The sequence below is a fragment of the Trachypithecus francoisi genome, unplaced genomic scaffold (assembly GCF_009764315.1).
Source record: "Trachypithecus francoisi isolate TF-2019V2 unplaced genomic scaffold, Tfra_2.0 Lachesis_group12, whole genome shotgun sequence".
Lineage (NCBI taxonomy): Eukaryota > Metazoa > Chordata > Mammalia > Primates > Cercopithecidae > Trachypithecus > Trachypithecus francoisi.
In genome coordinates, this window is record NW_022681457.1 from 23,278,516 (window position 1) to 23,295,583 (window position 17,068).

The window sequence follows — 17,068 nt, forward strand, 5'->3', positions numbered from 1 at the left end:
ATAATCATAGCTCACTATAGCCTCGAACTTCTGGGTTCAAGCACTTCTCTGGCCTCAGCCTCCAAAGCCACTGAACCTGCTAAGGGGAATCTCTAGTTCTCTATTCTCTTAGTTACACAAATAGAAAATGCCTGTGATTATCTCCTGTTTTCCAGCTAGCCATGCCCCAGACATCCATAAGTTCTTAGATTATTTACAGAAGGCAATTAAGGGAGACCAGATCTATCCTGATATTTTAAAATAAGAGACCCTTTCTTATCTATTAGAAACCTTTATCATGTTTGCTAGGAAGTCAGCTGTCATGCAAGGAATCCCCCAAGCTTGTCCAACCCAGGACGGCTTTGAATGCAGCCTGACACAAATTCATAAACTTTCTTAAAACATGAGATTTTTTTTTTTAAAGCTCATCAGCTATCATTAGTGTATTTTATGTGTGGCCCAAGACAATCCTCCTCTTCCAGTGTGGCCCAGGGAAGCCAAAAGATTGGACAGCCCTGCAGCTGAAGGAGTGAGCCACAGGCTTGCTGTTAACCCTTTCCCCCCTCATTCCCTTTTCAATACATTCAGACCTGCTTCATCATTTTAATTGCTGTTTTTTGTTTGTTTGTTTGTTTTTTTTTGAGACAAAGTCTCACTCTGTCGCCCAGCCTGGAGTGCAGTGACACGATCCCAGCTCACTGAAACCTCCACCTCCTGGGTTCAAGTGATTCTCTTGCCTCAGCCTCCTAAGTAGCTGGGATTATAGGTACCTGCCACCACGCCCAGCAAATTTTTGTGTTTTTAGTAGATGGGGTTTCCATGTTGGTCAGGCTGTTCTCCAGCTCCTGACCTCAAGTGATCCACCTACCCTGGCCTCCCAAAGTGATGGGATTACTGGCGTGAGCCACAGTGCCGAGCTGATTGCTTTTGATAATTTACTTTTTCCAGGAGTTTTGCTATTAAAAATGCAGTAAATACCCTTGCACACACATCTTTGTGCCCCTTTGCCAGTATTTCTTTCAGAGTGACACTCAGAAGTAAAAGTTACACACTCTTTTAGGACAACTTAGCAGTGTCAGTATACATTGTGCAAATTTTTATTTCCACCTATTTTTTCATGACATTTGGAGTATAAACTATTATTATCTCTAATAAATCAATAAATGTCAGTTGAGATTTGGCAGTAAATAAAATGTCATCTTATTGTTTTAGTTTGCATTCTTTGATTTAGAGAGGTTGATGTGTTAATGACCAGCAGACCTCTCCTGTGAGTCCTGTTGGGCTGTGTGCTGCTATATGAGAGGACAGTGCTGTCATGACTGCTCTTTTGTTACTCACAATTACCTCTCACTGGGTAGTTGTATGAGTTGTACAGTTGAGATGCTGAGCGCATCAGAAGTATTTCTTTGATGTTCTATTCAGCACTTCTTTTGGTATTCCCATTGAATCCAGTGAACATTTGGATGGAATACTTAGACCTTTTATCAATGCCAATGGCATCCCTTACTGGTTTTCAATATGCTTTTTTGCTTAATGATCTTGAATTAGAAGATAAAGATCTCATTCAGTCACCATATCCAGGTTGATGTGAGAAAATTTTGATTGTATAATACTCATATTTCTTTGATGGTTCATTACAAGTGTGTATCACTAGTAAAAATGATCACTGAAAATGTCTCATTTTGGTCATAGTAAAGGGTTTTGCTAGCCTTTTGAGTTTCTTTTTTTTTTTTTTTTTTTTTTTTTTGAGACGGAGTCTCGCTCTGTCGCCCAGGCTGGAGTGCAGTGGCCGGATCTCAGCTCACTGCAAGCTCCGCCTCCCGGGTTTACGCCATTCTCCTGCCTCAGCCTCCCGAGTAGCTGGGACTGCAGGCGCCCGCCACCTCGCCCGGCTAGTTTTTTGTATTTTTTAGTAGAGACGGGGTTTCACCGTGTTAGCCAGGATGGTCTCGATCTCCTGACCTCGTGATTCGCCCGTCTCGGCCTCCCAAAGTGCTGGGATTACAGGCTTGAGACACCGCGCCCGGCCTTGAGTTTTTAATTATGTTACATTTTAGGTTAATTTCATCAAATCACTGGAATTAAGGAAACATTATCCATAGAGAATGCCACTTTGAGTGGTTTCTTTTTTCTTTTTTTGAAACAGAGTCTGGATCTATTTCCTAGGCTGGAGTGTAGTGGCATGATCTCGGCTCACCGCAACCTCCACTGCCCAGGTTCAAGCAGTTCCCCTGCCTCAGCCTCCCGAGTAGCTGGAATTACAGGTGAGCGCCACCACGCCTAATTTTTGTATTTTTAGTAGAGACAGGGTTTCTCTGTGCTGGCCAGGCTGGTCTTGAATTCCTGACCTCAGGTGATACACCCACCTGGATCTCTCCAAGTGTGGGATTACAGGTGTGAGCCGCAGCATACCTGTTATTTCTTTTGAGCGATAGATGACTAGTAAGAGTCTGAGATCATTTGTACAGCTCTGGAATTTTTCTTCTATTTTTTGTTGAGATGGGGTCTCCCTTTGTCACCCAGGCCAGAGTGCAGTGACATGGCTCATTGTAACCTTGACCTCCTGGGCTCAAGTGATCCTCTCACCTCAATATCCAGTGTAGCTGGAATTATAGGTACAAGCCACCACACCAGCTAATTGTTTTTGTTTTTGTAGAGATGAGGTTTCACTTTGTTGCCCAGGCTGATCTCAAACTCCTGGCTTCAAGTGATCCTTCCACCTTGGCCTCCTAAAGTGCTGGGATCACAGTGAGCCACTGTGCCTGGCCTGGTTCAGTAAATTTTGATAAATATATACATCTGTTACTATGAAGGGGGTAAACAGTACCCCCTTCAAGACACAGAATGTTTCCATCACGCCAAAAAGCTTCCTTGAACCCCTTCCCAGTGTAGGGGAGGGAAAATGTCTTTAGCTTCTACCCTTCCAAGTTTTCGGTTGGGGCCCCTGTAATAAAAGGTAGATTAACAAGAGAAAAACATATAAACTTGTTTAATATAAGTTTTACGTGACATGGGAGCCTTCATAAGGAAGTGAAGACCCAAAGAAACATTAAAACCTGAGTGTTTTTAAGTTAGGTTTGATGAAGAAGGGAAGAGTTGTGGAATGTGATAGGACAGAAAGGGATATGAGCTAAGAGGAGTAAACTGGAAAAAACTTAAAAAGGCCTGTTTGTTCAGATTCCTCTGGGTGTTCCTCTATTTCTGTTTTTAAATTTTGAGACAGGGTCTCACTCTTATCCCCAGGCTGGAGTGCAGTGGCTCATAGCTCACTGCAGCCTCAACCTCTTGGGCTCAAGTGATCCTCCTGCTTCAGCCTCCTAAGCAGCTGGGACTACGGGTATGTGCCACCATGTGTGTCTGAGTTTTTAAATTTTTTGTAGAGACGGGATCTTCCTGTGTTGCCCAAGCTGGCCTCAAACTCTGGGGCGCAAGTGATCCTCCTTCCTTGGCCTCCCAAAGTGCTGGGATTATAGGCATGAGTCACTGCACCTAGCCACTCTGTCTTCTGAGATTAAGATGCTGCTATCTTCTGGGTATAGAGAGGACACCTCTCACACGAGGATCCTATGATCTGCTTCAGGGGAAGTCCTTTCTGCACCTGCTGTTTCTCAGATTCCTTCAGCTTAAAATATGCAACATGCCAAGATATCATATTTTGAGAGTAGCATGTTCTGAAGCCTGTCATGGTCAACTCCTTATCACCCTGCCCCAGGTAAATTAATTTATAATTGTAGATTAGTTTTGTCAGTACTTGAACTTCATATGAATGGAATCATACAGTGCAGTTTGTGCCTTTTTTGGGTCAGGTTTCTTTTTTCAACATACCATTTTTGAGATTTATCCTTGTTGTATGTATCAGTAATTTTTCCTTTTTATTTCTGAATATTATATACCATTATTTGTTTATTAATCTGTTTCTAGACACTTGGGTTTTTATAGTTTTGGGGTTTTTATAAATAAAAATGCTATAAACTTCCATGTACAGGCGTTTTTGTGAGCGTATATTTTCATGAATACTGCGTAAGTATTTGTGAGTGGAAGTGCTGGGTCATATAGTAAGTGTATTTTTAGTTTTATGAGAAACTACCAATTTTCCAAAGTGGTTGTGATATTTTGCATTTCTCTTAGCAATGTACAATAGTTCCAGGCACTTACAGCCTCGATGCTTAGTATTGTCTGTTTTTAAATTTTAATTATCTTAATGGGTGTGTAGTGGCACCTCATTGTGGTTATAATTTGAATTTCACTGAGTGGAGTCTTGATAAAGAATGTTCTTGAGGTTTTCCTAAATTTTTCTGCAGGATTATAGCCATATACAATTTAAATTCATCTTTTATATTTTTAAATTTTTCTTTAGGTATCTTTAAGACTGATTGAAGGGAATAATTCAAAATGCCTGAAAATCCTGCTACAGGTATACTGGATATATTGTTCTATAATTTAATTAATTAATGATTTTAAAATGGAATCTCAGATGGGACTTAACTATTACTCTACTTATTCATCTTAACCCAAGATAAACTGCAGGTCCTGCAGGTACTTGATCGCCTGAAAATGAAATTGCAGGAGAAGGGTGACACGTCGCAGAATGAGAAGTTATCTGTGTTTTATGAGACACTAAAGAGTCCCCTCTTCAACCAGATACTCACACTTCAGCAGTCCATCAAGCAACTGAAAGGACAAGTAAGTTACCCATCAGTTTTACGTTAATATATTATATTAATATATTCAAACCATCAAAGAAAGATAGAGGAGATAGACAAAGACAAATTATCTTGAAGGACTCAGTTCAGCAAAGAGGCTGTGTTTGGACCTGTAACCTATAACCTGTGGGTAGCACTGGCATAGACAATTTAGAAATGTCGATAATCAATTTTTTCTTTCGTAGCTGGGCGTGGTGTTGTGTACCAGTAGTCCCAGCAACTCAGGAGTCTGAGGTGGGAGGATTGTGTGAGCCCAGGGGTTCCAGGTTGCAGTGAGCCATGGTCATGCCACTTCACTCCAGCCTGGATGACAGAGGTGAGACCCTGTCTCTCAAAAAAAAAAAAAAATTGTGTTTGGTTTTAGAATATGGTTTTTGTACTTATTTAAATATGTAAAGGTCAGATGCTTTGAGAATTCTCAGCATCTTCAAAATTATAAAATAGTGGTTAACTTAAATATATTTTCTTTTTATTTTGAGACAAGGTTTCTCTCTGTCACTGAGGCTGGAATGCAGTGCTGTGATCCTAGCTCATTGCAGCCTTAACCTCCCACGCTCAAGCAATGTTCCCACCTCAGCTTCCAGAGTAGCTGGGATAGGTGTGTGCCACCACAGTTGGGCTAATTTTTAAAAATTTTTGTAGAGACAAGGTCTCCCTATGTTGCCCAGGCTGGTCTCATACTATTGGTCTCAAGCAGTCCTCCTACCTCAGCCTTCCAAAGTGCTGGGAATATAGGCATGAGCCACCTCGCCCAGGCGTATTTTCTTTGTGAAGTCTTTTTTTTTTAAGTAGAGACAGGATTTCACCGTGTTAGCCAGGATAGTCTCTATCTCCTGACCTCGTGATCCGCCCACCTCAGCCTCCCAAAGTGCTGGGATTACCGGCGTGAGCCACCTCGCCTGGCCTGGCCTGAGCCAACTCGCCTGGCCGAAGTCTTTTATCTAACAAGAAGTGATCATGCTCTTATAGCACAATAGTCACGCTTCTCTTAATTATCAAATATTTATTGTCTTTCATGCATATTCTGATTAAAAGTTCCTTGGAAGCAGGATACCTGGTATTTAAATATATAATTGTGTTTCCTCTACTCATTTACCACACTATCTGGACTCTGCAGGCTCTAATATATCATTATTGAGTAAGGGACACATATCACCTCTTCTTAGAGGGGTGCAAATTAGTAGTTGTGGGATATTTTTGTTTGTTTGTTTGTTTGGTGCTGAGATCGAACCAGAAATTGTTTTAACTCTCTTCTTGGATTCTTTGTTTTGGGGTCAGGGTTGGCAAATTACTTTTAAATCACCTATTCTGGAAGCTGAACTTGAATAGTAGCTATACTATAGATGAAATTGGGGCAGAATTTAAAACGTAATTGGATCTAATTTATCACAGTTAAGTGAAAATTTACAAAATTTGGGAAAAAATGGTTTTTGCTGATAAACTAAAATGCTTGCCCATTAAGTCTTTTGTGAGTGATTTGTTTATAGCCAATTAAGGATTAAACTCTACACGTGTGTCTTTCTGTGTATTGCTTTCTTTAGACCAGAATTTATATCCTAATTTTAGCACTGCCTATATTGATGTTTAGCTTTCTGTGTTTCTTTTGGTCATAGAATATCACAATAGTGAATGCTGTTGGTAGCAACTGAAATTGGCAAAGATCAGCAGAAATCTATCACACTTGTTGGACTAAGAGTGGATATAACTAACTACCCTATCCTAATAGCAATTCTTTATATTTGTATAGTTTGCAGTTGTTATATGCACAATCATATTTTATGCATTGGACTGTGTAATCCCTGTAGCTAGGGTTTTTTAAAATTTTTTCTCCGAGGTTTTATTAACATTCTTTTTTTTTTTTTTTTTTTTTTGAGACAGAGTCTTTGCCTGGGCTAGAGTGCAGTGGTGTGATCATGGATCATTGTAGCCCTCGACCTCCTGGGCTCAGGCAATCCTCCCACTTCATCCTCCCAAGTAGCTGGGACTACAGGCATGTGACACCATGCCCAGCTAATTTTTGTATTTTTTGTTGAGACAGGCATGTGACACCATGCCCAGCTAATTTTTGTATTTTTTGTCTCACTATATTGCCCAGGTCTTGAACTCCTGGCCTGAAGTGGTCCTCCCACCTTGATCTCCCCAAGTGCTGGAATTACAGGTGTGAGCCATCACACCTGGCCTAACATTTATTCTTTTTTTTTTTGGAGACAGGGTCTCGCTCTATCTCGCTCTATCCAGGCTGAGTGCAGTGGTGCAATCTCGGCTCACAGTAGCCCCCACCCGTGGGGTTCAAGCAATTCTCCTGCCTCAGCCTTCCAAGTAACTTGGAATTACAAGTGTGCACCACCATGCCCATTTAATTTTTAAATTTTTGATAGAGATGGGGTTTCACCACTGACATTTATTCTTAATGTTACCTTTATTCTACTGTTTTGGCAGTTGTATCAACCAATGATATTTTAAATTATGTCCACCATAATTACATGATTCTCCTCTTTCTACCAAAGTTTAAGTGACTCCACGACTCACTTAACTGCTAATCTTGAGTAAGTTACTTAGCCCTTGTGTGCCTTAGTTTTTATGCTCACAAAATGGGATAATGATATCTCATCAGACTGTTGTAAGAATTAAGTGATAATACCTGTAATCATCCTGGTACAGTACTTACTCATAGCAAGCACTCAATAAGTACAGTTATTATTATCGTTATGTGCTACCTGTGGATCTTTTGTGGCTCCCCACATGGAAATGTATAGATAAATGGAAAAAGGTTTAGTACCTTACACTGTTATACGACTGGATGCATCTGTATATGTGAAGTGTAATGAGATGTCAGTGTACAAAGTAGTGGTAGAAGGCAGGAAATAAGAACACATTTTAAACTATTAAACATTTTGTGTAATACTAAATTAAAAAAATTTCTAGACTTATGAATACACAGATTGATCTGCCTTTACCTTATTTCTTTCCCATGTATATATTTAATGTACAAATTATCCATGTAATGGTTAAAATATATTTAATAATTAGAAACAGTTTTTCTATAGATTTCTGTTGATGATTCTTTTTTCTCTCCAACAGCTCAACCATATACCCTCAGATTGTTCAGCCCACTTTGATTTTTCTAGGAAAGGTTTGTTAGTGTTCACAGATGGTTCCATTACTAATGGAAATGTCCACAGGCCCTCTAATAACTCCACTGTATCTGGGTTATTTCCTTGGACCCCGAAGTTGGGAAATGAAGACTTTAACTCAGTCATTCAACAGATGGCTCAGGTAAAGTTGTATCTTCTCATGGAAATATTTAGCTTCATTTCTCCTGTTTTAGTTTTACAAAGGAACTTATACTCATTCTTTTTGCTGTAAGATGTGTTAGTATGTATTTTGCTGGCTTGTATTTTTATATTGTTAGGAGGAACTGACACCATTTTCTATCCTGTGTGTTGAAAATTTATTGGCTTAAAATTACATAAGGAAGGTATCCATGTGTGTGGTAAGGAGAGTTTTAAAAAAAAAATTTAACATTTACTTTTTGAGATAAGGTCTTGCTAAGGAGAGTTTTTTGACAATGACTAATTGAATGCATCTCTATTCTTGTTAAAATAAGATTTTTGGCCAGGCGCACTGGCTCCCGCCTGTAATCGCATCACTTTGGGAGGCCGAGGTGGGTGGATCACTGGAGGTCAGGAGTTTTGAGACCAGCCTGGTCAACATGGCAAAACGCTGTCTCTACTAAAAATAGAAAAATTAGCTGGGCGTGGTGGTGGGCAACTGTAACCCAGATACTCAGGAGGCTGAGGCAGGAGAATTGCTTGAACCTGGGAGACGGAGATTGCAGTGAGCCGAGATTGCGCCACCGTACTCCAGCCTGGGTGACAGAGCAAGACTCTGTCTCAAAAAAAAAAAAAAAGAAAAGAAAAACCCATGATTAATGAAAATTAGAACTAATATAATTTGGAAAATCTAGAAAACATTTGGCAGGATAATCCAGTTGTAGCCCCTGATACCTATTAAAAATTAAATAAACAATTAAAATTTTGGACATGTTAGTTTTATGTATGTTCACCTTGACCTTCAAGTGCCATTAAAAATGAAACGAGGTTTGAGCGTGGTGACTTTTTTCTGTAATCTTTGGGAGTCAGAGGCAGGAGGATTGCTTGAAGCCAGGAGTTCAAGACCAGGCTGGGTAACATAGACAGACCCCCATCTCTACAAAAATAAAAATAAGAATATAGTCAGACATAGTGGCACTCACCTGTAGCTCCAGGTACCTGGAAGGCTCATGTGGGCGGATCACTTGAGCCCAGAAATTCAAAGCTATAGTGAGCTATGATCGCACGACTGTACTCCAGCCTGGGCGACAGAGCCAAGACCTATCTCTTAAAAAATAAATAAATAAATAAACTTGAGTTTCAGTGTTAAATAGAATGTGTTTAAGGTGTGATAATTAAATAATATTCTGGGCCTAGTTTTTGACTTTATAGTTCTATCCCTTTCTTTTTTTCCTTTCCTTTTTTTTTTTTTTGAGGTGGAGTCTTGCGCTGTCACCCAGGCTGGAGTGCAGTGGCGCAATCTTGGCTCATTGCAACCTCTGCCTCCCAGGTTCAAGCTGTTCTCCTGCCTCAGCCTCCCGAGTAGCTGGGACTACAGGCGCATGTCACCACGCCTGGCTAATTTTTGTATTTTTAGTAGAGACAGGGTTTCACCACGTTGGCCAGCATAGTCTCAATCTCCTGACCTCGTGATCCTCCCGCCTCGGCCTCCCGCAGTGCTGGGATTACAGGCATGAGCCATCATGCCTGGCCACTTCTATCCCTTTCATCTGACTAACAATTATTTTTATGTGGTGCTGTTTTTAGTTGATTACATTTATGAAGTTCTCACGTTATAAGTGCAGTTATTAACTAAAGCAATAAAATACCTGGCTGTCACAAGAACAGTTCTATCTGTTCTTACAGGTAGAACCCATGTAAATAGTGGCCTTTTCAGAGTCTTTTGAATTTACCTAATAAATAGAATATCAGTTAATCAACAATAGAATTAAAAACAGAGCCCTGTAAAATGCAGCTGGTTCTGACTTAGGCTAAATACTGGCATTTTTGATATATCTAATTTATTTTCCTCATTTAAAAATATATTTTGCGACTGGGCACTGTGGCTCACATCTGTAATCCCAGCAATTTGGGAGGCTGAGGCGGGTGGATTGCTTGAGCTCAGGAGTTTGAGACCAGACTGGGCAACATGGCGAAACCCCGTCTCTACAAAAAATACAAAAACTTGCCAGGCATGGTGGTGCATGCCTATAGTCCCAGCTACCCAGGAGGCTGAGGCAGGAGGATCGCTTGAGCCCAGAAGACAGAGGTTGAAGTGAGCTGAGATCATGCCAGTGCACCCCAGCCTAGGCGACAGAGTGAGACCCTGTCTCAAAGAAAAAAATAAAATAAAAATGTACTTTGCGTCAAGAGAATTGAGAGAAGTTCAATGTAAAAAAAGTAATTCAGAATTTACTATGGGAAAAGGCATTTTTCTCAAGAGTTTCCATCCAGCTTGGGATTCATCTCATAATGTGAATGAAGTGTGAAAATACCTCTGATTCCCTGAGGTTGCAGAACACTGCATACGCTCTCTCTTATGCTCTACTGAAATAATCAAGTGAGAGGATTTCCAGAAATAATTTATTACTGAAATGCTGAGTTTATGTGGTTCTTAGGGGAAGCTACTTTTATGCTAAGCAATTTCAGTTCTGCAGACAGAGTATGTTGGTTAAATGTACACCATTGACTTTTTTTTTTTTTTTAATGCTCCTTCATTAGGGCCGGCAAATTGAATATATAGATATAGAACGGCCTTCAACTGGAGGCCTTGGATTCAGTGTGGTGGCCCTCAGAAGTCAAAATATGGGGAAAGTTGATATCTACGTGAAGGATGTCCAGCCAGGGAGTGTAGCAGACAGGTGGGGAAGCTGTTTATTTTCACTTTGCTAATTGTTTCCTGATAATTCTGACGACTGTTATAAAGAGAGTGAAAAACTAGTCATAAAAACAGTAACAATAGCAGCTAACACTTGCTTTAGTTTTTGCTGTGCATTTGTCAAGCCTTTTGTGAATATCCTCCTGTACCCCATGGCAGCAGTGCCATTATATAGGTATCATCATTCCGTTCTATTGATGAGAAAGCTGAGATTCAGAGATTCAGTGGTCAACCTACAGGCACAGAGCTGTTAATGCTGAAGCCATGTTGTGATTCCAAGACTGTCTGACTGCAAAGCTAGTATACTATTTCCCTCTCTTACCGTTGAATATGATGTTTTAGCTACGGACTGATCAGTAGGATAGGAATATTGAAGTTCTCATTCTGCATATTATATTGTTTATTATTCTTAAGATTATAACAACATTTTGGTGGTCATGTCACTCTACCTGATTTATTATGCTTATTGTCAATTAAGAGGCCTCTCAAGTCTATGTTATCTTCCATGTCGTATTTGCTTTTATGTTTTAAGGGGTATTTGCAAGCCTTTTATTTTGTCTCTGTTTGATTCCAGTGTTTGGTTTATTATTCATTTAATAAGTATGCTATTCCGATGCATGTGTTAGAATAATAGCAACAATGGCAGTATATTATTACAAAATTCTTAGTCGATAATACACTTTTGAATTCACATTCTCCATTCATGGGGGATTAATTCTAGTCTCCCCAACTCAGATTTCAAACTTAATAAGTTTCCATGACTTTGCATCTTTATTCTGACATCTAATGCAGCGTTTCTTCAAGAATTGTGGTGAGAATGGGTAAACAGAAAGAGGAAGAGTATCAGTGGTATTTGGGAGATAATAAAATCAAATACAGTAAACCAGGACAGAGTAAGTCCTAGGCTATCTTTAGGATGCACTTTAGCATAAGAAGTTAAAGACTGTGCTTCAGAATCTGACTCTTGATAGGATGCTAGGCTTGTCTAGACTTCAATTCCTTAATATGTAAAATTTACTAAGTACTTTAAAAGGAAATTGTGAGGATTATGTGAGATAATGCATGTAAAGCACTCAACATGGTACCTGACTCATGATAAGTGCTCAGTAAATACTATTTTTTTTTTTAGAGATTTTGCTAATTTCTTTTAAAAAGAATCTTCTTACCCTGGTTAGCAGTTGGGAGATTGGTGCTTGGGAGAGATTACAAGGGCTCAGATTGGCCGAGCTCAGTGGCTCATGGCTGTAATCCCAGCACTTTGGGAGTTCAAGAGAAGCCTGGGCAACATGGCAAAACGCCATCTCTACAAAAAATACAAAAATTAGCTGGGCGTGGTGGTATACACCTGTAGTCTCAGCTGTTCATGAGACTGAGGTGGGAGAATCACCCGAGCCTGGGAGGCTGAGGCTGCAGTAAGCTGCGATTGTGCCATTGCACTCCAGCCTGGGCAAATAAGAGTGAGACCATGCTCTGATATAAATTTGGAAGTAATCTCTATGAATTTTCAAGGAGGGTTTGGCCTCTGTTGATAAATGTTGGACAAGTAGACAGTGAAGATGGGGTGAGAGGAGGTTATTGGTGTAGTTGAAAATATCGTTACCCCAGTGTGGTATGGGTAGAGATCAGATTGGAAGGGGTTCAGGAGGTTTGGTTTTATGCAGTAATGGAGACAGTGTCCATACTTGCACAACTTTGGCGATGGGGTCCTATAGATTGTTTTTGTTTATTTTTCTAGGCAGATGGCTTTTAAAATGTGTCCATGTGTTTAAGGATGCACTACCAAATTAGGTAATTAGTTAATAACTTCTGTGAAAAACACTCTGAAGAGCTCTATTATATAATTAAATAATTATTTGATAAATGTACTAAGTGAAGTAGTACCATAGGCAACAGACTGCTTAACTTCAATAATAGATTTTTAAAAATCAGTTTATTAGGTCACTTAAAACAAAAATTTCTTTTCTTACATGATTAAGGGATCAAAGATTAAAGGAAAATGATCAAATATTGGCCGTTAATCACACACCATTGGATCAGAACATTTCCCATCATCAAGCAATTGCATTGTTACAACAAACCACTGGATCTTTGCAACTGATTGTGGCCAGGGAACCAATCCACACAAAAAGCAGTACTTCTAGCAGCCTAACTGATACAACTCTGCCTGAAACAGTGAGTTGCAAATTTGAAAAAATACTTAATTTTGAATAATGCCGTTGATTGTAAGAAGTGTAAAGACATTAGAAGGTGTCATTTTTCTTTTCTTTTCTTTTTTTTTTTTTTGAGATGGAGTTTCTCTCTAGTTGCCCAGGCTATAGTGCAGTGGCCAGATGTTGGCTCACTGCAACCTCTGCCTCCTGGATTCAAGTGATTCTCCTGCCTCAGCCTCCCGAGTAGCTGAGACTACAGGTGCCCACCATCACTCTCAGTTATTTTTTTTTTTTTTGTATTTTTAGTAGAGATGGGGTTTCATCGTGTTGGCCAGGCTGGTCTTGAACTCCTGCCCTCGGGTGATCCACCTGCCTCGGCCTCTCAAAGTGCTAGGATTACAGGCGTGAGCCACTGTGCCTGGCCCATTTTACTTTTCATAGTTAAAAAAGATGATCATATCTCTGAGTGCAGCATTAATATGTTTAAACAAGATGTTTCATGAAGGTTTTTTTTTTCTCTTTTCAATGTCCTGTGAGTCTCTTTGTTGAAGATTATTATTTAATATGGAGGCCAAATTGAAGTATTAGGTGTAATTTGTTTAGTGATGGAGAGTCTTGTGTTCCTTGGTGATGTAGCCAATTAATTGAGAGTTTTTATTAGAGATTTACTGTTGAATGTTTAAAGTAAGATTTGATTATTTATTTGAAAAATATTATTTTTGAAAATTATGAGGGGATTTATGACCAGATTATTGATATTGCAAAATTATAGCAGGCTTTTTTTCATGTAAAGACACATATGGAACAATTTTAAAGAATAAAAGTATATGTCTCTTTTGGGAACCCTTGAACTTGCTTTTTAACGTTTTACAGATTTTGGCTTGCATTGTCAGAATGCAAGCTAATAAATCTTATTTTCTTATAACACTAAGTGCTAGCTGATTTATTTAATTTTTATTCATTGGGACAAAAGAAAAAATAAGACTGTCTCGGTACAATACAATTAATGTATAGGCATTTTCCCTATTGTAATCAGCAATATTTATACAGCAGAATTTACATAATAAATACAGTGAATAAAGTGGGGAATTGTTTAACATATAAAGAACAAGGGCTTTGGAGTCAGGCTTGGATGCATTCAAGTCCATTTCTCCCATATCCTAGTGGTGTCATACCAGGCAGATTCCTGTACCTCATGCCTTCCTTTGAAGGTATGATGTCTAGTTCTCAGAGATGTTGTTAGGCTGAATGAGAAGGCATGTGAAGCACTAAGCACCGTGCCTAGTGCTGCATACATGTTCTGTGAATATTGGCTGCTATCAGCTAATATTAAGTCAGGCATATTATTTTAGCAAACTTTCTTGTTTCCCAGATAGTAGATGTTCTAGACATGAATTTATTAATCTCAATATTGCTTTGTTTTTTTTTGAGATGGATTCTTGCTTTGTCACCCAAGCTGGAGTGCAGTGGCGTGATCTTGGCTCACTGCAACCTCTGCCTCCCCGGTTCAAGTGATTCTCCTGCCTCAGCTTCCTAAGTAGCTGGGTTACAGGCACATGCCAACATACCCGGCTAACTTTTTCATACTTTTAGTAGAGATGGGGTCTCACCATGTTGGCCAGGCTTGTCTCAAACTCCTGACCTAGTGATCCGCCCACCTCGGCTTTCCAAAGTGCTGGGATTACAGGCTTTAGTCACTGTACCCAGCCCTCCAATAATGCTTTTTATTTAAGACTGCATAGTTGCCGGACGCGGTGGCTCAAGCCTGTAATCCCAGCACTTTGGGAGGCCGAGACCGGCGGATCACGAGGTCAGGAGATCGAGACCATCCTGGCTAACATGGTGAAACCCCGTCTCTACTAAAAAATACAAAAAAACTAGCCGGGCAAGGTGGCGGGCACCTGTAGTCCCAGCTACTCGGGAGGCTGAGGCAGGAGAATGGCGTAAACCCGGGAGGCAGAGCTTGCAGTGAGCTGAGATCCGGCCACTGCACTCCAGCCTGGGCGACAAAGCAAGACTCCGTCTCAAAAAAAAAAAAAAAAGACTACATAGTAACTTTGCAATTTAGTATAATAGAAAAACTGGATGGGTATGATGGTTCACACCTGTAATCCCAGAACTCTGGGAGGCCTAGGTAGGAGCGTCACTTGAGACCACGAGTTTGAGACCAGCCTGAGGAACATAGTCAAACCCCACCACTATGGCCAGGCACAGTGACTCTTGCCTGTAATCCCAGCACTTTGGGAGGCCAAGGTGGGCGGATCACCTGAGGTCAGGAGTTTGAGACCAGCCTGGTCCACATGGTGAAACCCTGTCTCTACTAAAAATATAAAAATTAGCCGAGTGTGGTGGCACATGCTTGTAATCCCAGCTAGTCGGGAGGCTGAGGCAGGAGAATTGCTTGAATCTGGCAGGCAGAGGTTGCAGTGAGCTGAGATTATGCCACTGCACTCCTGCCTGGGTGACAGAGTAAGGCTCTGTCTCAAAAAAACAAAAAACAAAAACATCCCACCTCGACAAAAGATTAAAAAATTAGCTAGGCATAGTGGTACATGCCTGTAGTCCCAGCTATTTGGGAGGCTGAGGTTAGAGGATGGATGATCCCAGGAGTTTGAGGCTGACATGAGCTCTCATCATGCATTGCACTCTAACCTGGGTAACAGAGTGAGACCTTTTCTCTAACAAAAAGAAAGAAAGAAAGAAAGAGAGAGAGAGAGAGAGAAAGAAAGAAGGAAGGAAGGAGGGAGGAGGGAGGGAGGGAGGGAGGGGGAGAGAGAGAGAGAGAAAGAAAGAAAGGAAGAAGAAGAAGAAGAAGGAAGGAAGGAGAGGAAGGAAGGAAGGAAAGAAAGGAAAGAAAGGAAAGAAAGAAAGACTAAGTAATGAGTATGCCCTAATGATCTTGAGAGGGAGGATATTGTTCTGCAGTTGGATTATGTGAAGTAATGCCCATTTCTCATAGAAACCTGCTAGTTAGAGGGGAAATGCTTATGTCTTTTAGTCTGATTTGTATAGTCCTATTGCTAATATCTTCATTGGGGCCTACCTTTCCTCTCCCTCATAAGAGTCTCCTAAATTAGTCTCTCCACTTTGTGTCCTACTACCATTTTAGATTCTTCTCATTGCTGCAAGGTGAATTTTCTTAAACTACTTCTTTGGTTCTGTCATTTCTCTTCTAAAACCTTTAACTATTTCCACTTGATGACCCAGTTAAATCCAACCCTTTGACTGTGTCTTTCATCCATTGTGTTATCTGGCCTAGCTTTGCCCTTATATTTTCTTTTTGCTTGAATGTCTTCCTTTGTAGTGCAACTTAAATGCCCCTTTTCCTTGAAGTTTTCTGTAATTCTTCATTGGTTTTGACTTCATGTTCTTCCTTCCCTGTAAAAAGTCTTTATAATATTTTGTGATTCCCTTTGAAGCAGACATGTATTTACTGGTCCCTACTATGTGCTGGGCACTGTGCTGGATATCCAGTGTAGAGTGAGGAGTGAGGAATGTTTCCTGTGTTCTTAGGGCTAGTGCCTTATGATCCAATATTCTGCCTTGTATTTTAATTATTTGTGTTTTACTTTCTCTCTACTGGATTATAAGATCCCTACGGTCAGGGACCATATGATTATCTCTGTCTGTATGTCTTAGCCTGTAGAATATTGCCTTGATTAATTGTATGAATGTTCAGTTTGTTGCAATGTTACTTTGGTAACGATTGTATTAGAAAGCTAAGAATCTGTGAGTATTACTGATCCTGTGACTCTTATGTGCCATTGATTTGTAGGTTTGTTGGGGCCATGTTGAAGAGGTTGAACTCGTTAATGATGGCTCCGGACTAGGTTTTGGTATAGTTGGAGGAAAAACAAGTGGCGTGGTTGTGAGGACTATAGTTCCTGGAGGATTAGCAGATCGAGTAAGTCAACCTTCCTTGTTATCATTTTGGTTTTATAAAATTTAAGTTGTATGAATTGAAATGTAATTTTATAACATGAGTTACCAGGATATATGACTTAATAACTAGAATTTAAGTATAGCTTAAAAATGGTTTATTCTGTAAGTATTATTAGTATACATGCTGTCTTATTTTAAACAGTTCCTAAATCAACATTTTTGGGGTTTGTTTTGCTTATAACTGACACGCTTCATGATTCCATCAGAGGACAATTTTTTTTTAATTGAAAAGCGTTGTTAATGAATACTGCATTTTGAACATCTGTATTATTTTCCTCTAATGTGTCTTTCAATGGCCTAAATGTTAAAATCAGAAGATAATAG

The 17,068-nt window shown here is 39.9% G+C and overlaps 1 protein-coding gene across 5 annotated transcripts in view; it reads left to right on the forward strand.

Annotated features, from left to right (window-relative positions):
• Positions 1–17,068, forward strand: part of PATJ (PATJ crumbs cell polarity complex component) — a 434,245-nt gene that overhangs the window by 18,824 nt on the left and 398,353 nt on the right. For 4 of the 5 annotated variants that reach the window (XM_033225088.1, XM_033225091.1, XM_033225090.1 and 1 more), the window contains exons 2-7: positions 4,337–4,393; positions 4,496–4,662; positions 7,764–7,958; positions 10,496–10,635; positions 12,629–12,824; positions 16,578–16,706. In XM_033225088.1, coding sequence (XP_033080979.1) covers positions 4,372–4,393; positions 4,496–4,662; positions 7,764–7,958; positions 10,496–10,635; positions 12,629–12,824; positions 16,578–16,706 — 849 coding nt within the window. In that variant the 5' untranslated portion in view covers positions 4,337–4,371. Of the gene's footprint in view, positions 1–3,544; positions 3,692–4,336; positions 4,394–4,495; positions 4,663–7,763; positions 7,959–10,495; positions 10,636–12,628; positions 12,825–16,577; positions 16,707–17,068 lie in introns of those variants that run through there. The other variant, XM_033225089.1, reaches the window with a different exon arrangement.